The following is a 9445-nucleotide window of genomic DNA, read 5'->3' as shown; positions in this document are numbered from 1 at the left end:
ATTTAAGGGGCACATCTTTCTGTGTGTTTCGAAATTGTGGCGGATTTTGCATGTGGGTATCAGGAGCACACGATATCCGAAGAGGTGGCACGTTTGCGCCTACGTGCAGGCAACCGGGCTTGATATTTAACTCACGAGATAAAACAATTTCTGGAGGATCCTAATATAAAGATACAATTTTGTTATGGAGTCGCAGTGTAGCCTGTGTCGTGGAAAACAATCCTTGCCTAGTGTACGAATGGTCAAATTACTTTTGCTTAATAAAAGTAGTGAAATCTTTTGCAAAGAAGGTGGCTAAAGCTATCTACACCATAACGTTCAAGTTCGTAGCAAAGAAGTTTCTAAAAGGTATTAGGTACAATTATTATTTTAATAAACAACGCAATTGTAGTTTTGGGTAGGTTACTCAAGTAACGTTTAATATATTTAGAAAATCTTGTGAAATAATTATGTTTGCATCTCTTCACATGCAAGCTTAAATACTGACAATAATTCACAATAATTTTGCCATAACGCCATGAAAAATATCATTCTTCACAAAACAGTTGGTTTTCGACAATGTCGAGTTCTTTCGCCATCGTATAAACACGATCTACGTAAATATGCCGCACATCATCGTATGAATAAATATTGTATAAATAAGTATAAATACAACAATACAAATTAGAATACAAACTTCTACGAAGAACGAGTTTGATCTATTTATTATTTGGTGTCCCAACGAGAAGACTTAATCAGGAGAATTACGAACAATTTTCCAATTTGATGCATTTCTTATGTATCTAATGTCTGTTAACGTGTCTATAGACGTAATTCGACAATTATGCTCTGTCTTAGCTCTTTTAGAACATAATATCTTCTCTTTTTCAGTCTTCCGTTTAGGACGATGCTTTCTAAGGCTTATTAATTCATATTAGTCGTCCTCTGAATCGGGAAATTCATATACCCCATATTCATATTCCTTTCGAACCCATTTCTTTGACTGTCTGTTTATGGATCCACGAATAACCTTCGTATGGGAAGGTATTTTTAAGTCTTGCCATAACTTCTCAAGCGGTTCTGCTGCGGAATCTAAGCGAAAACGAAATGAATTCGTTAGTGTCTAACGAGGGAAAGGGGAAGGGGGAGTACTGGGCGATGTCGGCGTATTATACGAACAGTTCTGGGAAGGAGAAGGAATAACAAAAAGACGTCGATTCGTAAAAATATTATTCAATTTTAGTGAGATTGTAACGCTAGACTACTTACTCGCGTGATTTTGTTTCTTTTCCTCGCTGTTAGGTAGGGAAATTTTACAATACATTTCCTTATCTTTGGGATGATTTCTCATGTAATTATCCCAGAAGATATTGCTCAACGTTGTGGGCCATTTTGAACCTATCAACCACTCCGTACGTTTAGATTTCGGGCTCACTGGTTTTTTCGGTTGTCTACCTGGATATTTCCTTCTTCCGTCTTCTCTCCCTAATATTATTATTATTATCGTGATCAATCATTCGTCGCAACTCCGTTACTAATATCGTTAATATTCAAGGGAGGTTAATAATTACTCAATACGAAGTCTTCGTCCTCGTCGTCTGTGTCGCCAATACGCAAAGGATGGTGTGATGCCGTTGGAAGGTCGACCTCGACACCGATCTTTTCCAACTCTTCATCTTCCCTATGACGAGGTTCGAGAAGCGACGTGTTCAATTGATCATCCACAACGTGATACGCTTCTCGGACGCATTCTGGCTCTGACAGGTCTTTGAATAAGACGTTATCCGAGCTGGGAGAGTCTTGCTGGACATAACTCGCCTGTTCCGATTCCGTGACCCAGTCGCTATCATAGTTTATTGGGGAAATAGCCTTTTTACTTTTCGACCTGCGGGATGGGAAATATTTTAATGAAAAAATTCAACAATATCGAACACGTAAAAACAGTACTAGATAAATCTTTTAAATCAAAACTTCATTCATTATGAGATGACCTAATAAAATCGGTCCACCATAACGATAGTTACCTTTTGTTTTCCTTTTCGGTTTCCAGGTCCACTTTTGCTCTTTTCCGTTGTTTGATCCGCCTTTTCTGAGGACTAATTTCACTTTCCAACACTTTCCTTTTCCTAACGCCATCCGACGAGGAATTCGTGTCGATCCCGGATATGCTTATGCTGCTAAGTCTTGGTTTACCTGTTTTCATTGGTGTGCTACACAAATTAAACTCTTTTCTGCCCATTGCACGTCTTCTCGAGGGCATCTTGTAGCAGTATTCGCAATTTTACTATTTCTAATTTCTCTCTGTATTTATGGTTGACGAGATTGAGTTTATAGCAGGTACTTTGTAACTTTATTTGACTTTGCTGCGCACATTACGTCTACGTGTATTCGAGTCCCACGAGATATTGTCGAACGAAAGCAAAGCCATCGAACGTCTTTGAAATTTGTCAGGTAAATATACCGCGTAGAAGATGTTTTCATACTTTTTTTTTTGTTTTTGTTATTGTTAAACTCCAAGTTTACATAGAAGAAAGCTTACACAGCTATTACTTATAAGAACTTGTATGTATAAATAGAACTAGATTACGGAACAAGATATGTTTGGAGCAAAATTAAATCTTAAGGTTACATGAATGAAGAAATTTACAAATGATGGAGCAGATGCATTCTATTGCACATAACTCTATAACAACAACAACAACAACAACAACAACGACCTTTCATAAATAAAACTATTAGGTAAAAATCGGATAAAAATCGGGTAAAAATTACTGATATGAACAGAGAGAAAAGATTCAGTAAAACTATTGGGTAACAATTTAAAAACTGGACGTTACGCTTCAACGGACTTCACTCAACTTCACGCGGCTCCATAATCTCCATTCTTTATCGGTCTAGGGACAAAAGACATGAAACGCATGATAAGTTGATAACAATAGGCGTGGCACGCAAATAAACGGTTCCAAAGTATTGCAAATCGATTTCTCATTTATTCATTCCTCTTCACTTGCTAGATATACAATAGAACATATTGTGCGTATGCGTGGGAGGGGCCAGTGTACAGGTGCTACTTGGAAATTTCCTGTCCGAGTAATACTGTGTTTGTTGATATGCTGCGGCTATCTGCAATAATAACGGAAAAATGAAATATATGTGCGTGTAATCGAACACCAATCTCACCGAACTTATCCTCATCCGCGACCCGACCGATAACGAGGTTCGTTGCATCGACTCGATTCATGCTGATACGTCCTATCGAATTTTTCAGTTTTTTTCGTCCGATAACGTTAAGTCACGATGGCGCACACGCAACGAACGATTCGAATACTTTTCTCGTAACTTGAAAGGACACGGATAGAGCCGGTATTTCTCCGATCGACGACTCGTTGATCTTTTTCGCAAAGGCGCGTCATCTATAGGATAATCTTCGTTGAGAGGCTCGAATATCACCACCAATCGTCCCAAATCCATGACCTTTTTTAAAACTAGGTACTCGCGCGAAATCCCGAGATTCACTGTTACGTCCCAACTATGTTTGGGACTTTCTTGTAGGGATTCTTATCCTCACTTAAAGAGCTAAAGCTCACCTTATCTGTACTTTACTAGGGAAAGAAAGGAATTCTGGGATTCGATAAAGATTGTTACTAAATTTTAGATATTAACAAATATAATTATTAAACAAAAACTGAGTTTGGGATTACATACAAATAAGAATATAAATTATACGATTGAAAATGGATTTTTAACAATATCAAACGTTGATCTTATGCTATCGGCGGTGTTGTCAGGTTATCCCGAGCTCGGCTGTGGCGAGGATCTGGTCTGGTTGTAACACTCGCGACACGGAACTCTAACCCCGGGTCCACACTGTGGCGAACGTTGGTCGCGTACATCATTCGTGAAAATGGTAGCTAACCCTGTTATTCACCGGTTTTCGCCGTAGTGTGGACGGGAAATAGCAGAGTTCGCTAACAAATGACCCTCTTAATAGGCGTAAAGTAGCCCCGCTGGGTTAGGCGAAAGCTGTGTTCGCGAACCAAATTCAGCGATCCACGAGGTGGTGGATCCGGCGAACACATTCGCAAATAACAGCGCCTTTTTCCTCGTTCTTGTCCCTTTTCGAACCCTCGGAGCTTGGGCATTGCTATTCTTTCCATCTGTGGGGCTGATCTTCATGACCATTCGCAGGTAGGTACATACTCCAAAGGGATACTATGCGTGACCGAAGTTAACATTATTTTCTTATTACTCATCCAAGTTTGTATATTTTTTGTTGTATCTTGATGAAAGTATATGCAATATATTGGCGAGATCAATCGCGAATGCAATTCAGACAACTTTAAGTTTCGTTTACAATATGCAATATTTGTATAATATTAATACTTGATTTTGTGAGCCAGTAACCGATTAGAAAGTCTGTTCGAAAATAGGAAACAGATTGTAAAATTCTTGCCAGGAGATAATTAGGGCCTATGGAAGAACTAGGTAACTTTTGTAGCTATGTGAACCTCATACCCGACTTTTATGGAAAATAATAGCATTTCATTTGTACTTGATTGTACCATCGATAGTTTCGTTTGTACCTTCATTAATGGGTAGTATGAACAAGTGTTAATATTATAAAAAAAAAATACCTATTACTTATCATAAGCGAAATTCAAAATTGTCTGAATTGCGTCGTGTTTGATATTATTTTTATCAGAAAAATCTCGCCAATATATTGCATATATTTTCATCAAGATACAACAAAAAAAAGCATAAAAACTTGGATGAATATTAAGGAACTAATATTAACGCGGGTGGTCGTAAACGGTCGTTTGCTTTCGAGCATTTCCAACCATGGAGGAGATGCGGATCGCCCGAATCCACAAAATAACATCAGTTTCACAGGAGTACGAATGTATCTATGTTTCTTGTTTGTGTTCGCGCAATGTGGATCCGGGGTAATAATTGGCGAATATTAAACGTCGGACCTTCGTAGGTAACTCCGCGATGACTCTATCTTTAGTGCGTATGTTCTCACTTACGCCAACTGTTTCCTCAGCTGGAGATACGATACACGATACCTAAATGAGACTAACGCGAGAAATTAACCCGTCCGCGACTACAGAACAACGACTGCCAAAATAAGACTACACAAAAGCCGTCCGCGGTTGTGACCACGGGTTTATATACCCCTCAGATCCTCGGCTGGCGCGATCGTAATTTCGAAATCTTAATTTCTACATTTCCGAATGTAGGGACCTGACAGGTCCTACCCCCGCCGCGCGCCGCTACCTCGTGACTACCCTTTCCAATCACAGCGCGTGATCCCAGGCCCAAAACGGGTATAAAAAGGGCGCGGTACGACAAATCGTCAGAATTCCAAGAATTACCAAAGCTTGACCTAGACTGCTCCCTTGTGCGGACAGACTAGGAAAAAGCGGCTCTGAAGGTTATAGCTAATTCGCTCCCTTGTATGGACGGGGTTAGACCAAAGAGTACTCGGGAAACTTGGACCACGGTAAAGTTATCGCGCCGCGATTTGCTAATTATTCCTTTTACTTTACCTCTTGTATTTATTCAGAATATACAGTTGTTATTTTATCCAAACGTCAGTTTATCTAAGAAATTCCTAAATCCAGCAACCTTCCCACGACACTAAAGTAGCCATTCCATCACCAAGGAGGTTATACAGGACGCTTTAATTATTCAACGGGGCGGTGTTAGTTATGGATACTATGAAAATGGGTTTATTATTGGCATTGGTGGTATATCGTTTAAAGTTATCGAAAATTCCGTATATCATGAGGGACACATCATCCTTCAAATTTCGAACATGAAATTGAAGATGACCTCTACCGGAAAGACCGTGGTCGAAATCGTACGTATCGAAAGATCCAAGATCATATTTACCGGAGATCTAAATTCTCTATACTCAGGCAAAAGAAGGAATTCCTGGTGCTGACGGACCGACGACAGGGCAACAACGGCAAATCGATGTTTCTCAAGTTTCTGCACGTGTTTTTCGGTGAGGCGTATTACGCGAGATCGATCAAATTTCTAATAATGGAGTCGCGAAACGAACGAAACTCTCACGCCGACGCCGACGCCGACGCCGACGCCGACGCCGGCCTCGAGAGCATGAACGGCAAACGATTGCTGGTGGCCGACGAGTTTACTGCGGCCGCGTGTCTGGACACGGCGATAATCAAATACAGTCAACCCTCCTATAACGCGGTACTCTCAGAACGCAGTTTCCATATACCGCGGAGCTGAAAATGCGACAGCCCTCCTATAACGCGGCATTCTTACAGCGCGGTTTCCGTCAACAGCATCCCATAAGTTCCTTCCGCGTAGCCTAAGAATGTTTGGCCTATGTTTAGTTCATTAGGGCCTATTTGAATTATAAGGGAGCAGATGGCGCCAGTTTCATGTAGGTTCAGGCAGTCGGATCGCGACATAGTAACTAGATATGTTTATATAAAGATTATCTCCGGCTTATCTGATAGCCGTCTACGACATCGGTTTTAGTCTTCTCAGAGCTCTTTCACAGTGTTCGTTTTGTTGGTTACCAAGTCTTTCTAAAAATTTTTCTGCACCGTCCGTTCGTTCAGCTTTTTGCTGCTTAATTTGTGGTTTATAATTGGACAACATTACACAATACTGTAAGTATTCTTCATTTGTTCTAATATAATAATAATAAAGTTATTTTTAACCCTAGATTTGCATCATGTCAAACACGAAAGAAACAAGGAAAGGGTTAAAAAGAAAGTTTGTATCTCTTGAATCGAAATTCTAAATCGTTTAGAAGGTGGGGAAAATCTATTGTCGGTTGCAAAATCAACCAAGTTGAATGAATCTACAATTCGAACCCTAAAGAAAAATGCAGACAATATAAGGAAAACTGTGGCAGATGGCTGTCCGTTAGGTGCGAAACGTGTCACTCGCACACGAAATTCTAATATGGTTAAAATGGAACGGGCGTTAATGATCTGGTTGGAAGACTGTACAGCAAAAAAGATTCCTATCAGTGGAAATCTTATCAAGCAGAAAGCACTTAAAATCTATGAACATTTAAGGAATATTGGACATTCTTCTGCAGAGCTGGAAAATCATTCGTTTGTCGCGAGTAAAGGGTGGTTTGAAAAACTAAAAAAAAGGTACTCATTACACAATATTAAGTTTCAAGGAGAACAGGCCTCAGCAGATGCTGAGGCTGCCGAGAATTATAAGCTGGAATTAGCTAGAATTATCAATGAAGGAGGCTATTCACCTCATCAGATTTTTAACGCCGATGAGACGGCATTATATTGGAAAAAACTACCATCTAGGACCTTCATTTTGAAAAATCAAAGGCGTGCTCAGGGGTTTAAACCTTCAAAGGAACGTGTCACCCTTTATATGTGCAGCAATCTATCAGGGAGCCTGATGATAAAACCTATGATAATAAATCGTTCTTCAACTCCCCGTGTTATGAAAAACATTAATAAGACCGAATTGCCTGTATTCTGGCGATCTAATAAGAAAGTTTTATAATTGTTTTATCCCGGCAGTGGAAACCCATACGATGTAAAAAAATTTGTATTTCAAAGTTTTATTGGTTCTTGATAACACTGGTTGCCACAACATACAACTGGATCATTCAAATGTAAAAATTGTCTTCCTTCCTCCTAACTGCACGTCATTAATACAACCTTTGGACCAAGGAGTCATTCAAACTTTAAAAATGTATTACACACGCCAAGTTTTCCAAACCATTTTCGACAGATTAGAAAGTAGTGAAAATAAAACCCTTACTCAAGTTTGGATGGAATTTTCTATTTTAGATTGTATTAGAACCGTGTCATCGGCTTGCGCGGAAATTAAACCATCAACGCTTAATGCGTGTTGGAAACCCCTTTTACCTGAAATAGTTCAAACAATACAAGATGATTCTACAATTTCACTCCCAGTTACAGAAATAGTAAACATTGCTTCTCGTTTAGGCGATGAAGAATTTACAACAAACCATCAGGATGTAAGAGAACTCGTACTCGGGGAAGAAACTTTAGATGAGGATGATCTGATGTATTTAATCGATGCACCCACCTCAAATCCATTGGTAAACGAAAATAAGGAAAACGAATGGGTGCCAAATGTCGATTTACAAGATGTGAAAAAAGGGCTAAATTTGGCTAAAGAATTAGAACTCCATTTCATTCAAACTGATCATTCAACGGTGCGTAGCGCAAAGTTTAAAAGAGAGTTAAGAAATTGCTTAGCTCCCTATAGAGAGGTTTTAGTGGAGTTAGAAAAAAAAGCTACAATCGAAAACCAATGTGAAGATGAGCCAAGTGAGGAAGACATTTTGCCTATTAAAAGAAGACGAGTTAGGCGACTCATATTATCTGACAGCGAGGATGAGTGTTGAAGATTAAATTTTACAAAAGTCTTTTTTGTTTTTGTTGGAAAACAGTTTTTCAGTTTAGTTTTGGTATCATTTCTTTATATAAACTCTTCAATTCAATAAAAATAATTTATAATTTATCTTATCCTTATTGGTCTCCATATAACGCGGTACGAATAATGTGATTTGTACTAATTCTGCGTTTCTTATAGCGCGGTTTCCATACAACGCGGTAGACGGTTTCCATAGAACGCGGTACGAATTAGCCTGGTTTGTACGGTTAAATCCGAGTTTCTTATAGCGCGGTTTCCATATAACGCGGTACGCACTCACCGCGTTATAGGAGGGTTGACTGTACTGCCAGAAAGATGGGAGAAAGTGGTCGCTAGTGATGGGCAATACTTTGAATGAAATGTTTTTGTTCTTTATAATTTGAATAAAGCTTTTATTTTGTAAAAGAAACAGCGAGAACTTATTCAAGGTCCTAATATATATTTTTGTATTATTATAATTACAATATATACCAAAGTATGTTCTTAGATTCAACAATCAATGCAATAGTTTCAATGCTAATCGAGACCATTCTCAACGAGTTTTTTTTTTGTATTGTATTTTCCTGTTTTTTTTTCCTTTGTTTATATAAAACAATTGATTCTTTTCGAAGAAATTACTGTAAGTAATCAATTTGTATTGTAAAAAATATATTTCGGTTAAAAAATAATCGATATACACAGTCTGTCCCATTTCCGATGAGACTGGTCGAAATTAACAGCCGATTGCAACGGGACGAATCACTCAGTAGTGTAACAAGGAATGTACCCCTACCTTAGCAATTGAATAAAGATGAATATGTAGGCATATTCGCAACCTTCGAGACCCCCGGCTGAAGTAGCACCGCAGCATGAGGCGACACCATTAAAGAATGCGGTAGGAACTGAAGTTACGCTAGGGATGATCATTGTTTCCCTGTGGGTCGGGGACTAGAATACGCCCACAGTAATCCCTGCTTGTCGTAAGAGGCGACTAAAAGGGACAGGCGAGATCGCGGGCTGTGGCACCCGCGGTCAGGTGGGGAGGTATTCACTCCCCACCGGAGAT

At 39.2% G+C, this 9445-nt stretch overlaps 1 protein-coding gene across 2 annotated transcripts; it reads right to left on the bottom strand.

The window, feature by feature from the left end:
- Positions 1-397: 397 nt before the first annotated feature.
- LOC128890213 (uncharacterized) lies at positions 398-2676 on the bottom strand. Of its 2 annotated transcripts, none has more exons than XM_054148507.1 (4): positions 2004-2675; positions 1551-1864; positions 1249-1464; positions 398-1071 (listed from the first exon to the last, which is right to left on the bottom strand). In XM_054148507.1, the coding sequence occupies exons 1-4, from the start codon at positions 2237-2239 to the stop codon at positions 914-916; spliced, it is 924 nt and encodes a 307-aa protein (XP_054004482.1). In that variant the 5' UTR covers positions 2240-2675; the 3' UTR covers positions 398-913. The 2 variants fall into 2 exon arrangements, with proteins under 2 accessions (XP_054004482.1, XP_054004483.1); XM_054148508.1 differs by having other exon boundaries at positions 934-1162; positions 2004-2676.
- Positions 2677-9445: the final 6769 nt, after the last annotated feature.

The sequence above is a fragment of the Hylaeus anthracinus genome, unplaced genomic scaffold (genome assembly GCF_026225885.1).
Source record: "Hylaeus anthracinus isolate JK02 unplaced genomic scaffold, UHH_iyHylAnth1.0_haploid 12000, whole genome shotgun sequence".
NCBI classification, from domain to species: domain Eukaryota; kingdom Metazoa; phylum Arthropoda; class Insecta; order Hymenoptera; family Colletidae; genus Hylaeus; species Hylaeus anthracinus.
The sequence above is the reverse complement of the archived record's forward strand: the minus strand, read 5'-3'. Positions and strand labels throughout refer to the sequence as shown.

Coding starts and splice junctions, on each gene's coding strand:
- LOC128890213 (XM_054148507.1), bottom strand. CDS start 2,239: ATGCCCTCGAGAAGACGTGCAATGGGCAGAAAAGAGTTTAATTTGTGT. Junction 1,865..2,003: donor ACCGAAAAGGAAAACAAAAG/GTAACTATCGTT, acceptor CCCATCCCGCAG/GTCGAAAAGTAAAAAGGCTA. Junction 1,072..1,248: donor AAAGAAACAAAATCACGCGA/GTAAGTAGTCTA, acceptor GTTTTCGCTTAG/ATTCCGCAGCAGAACCGCTT.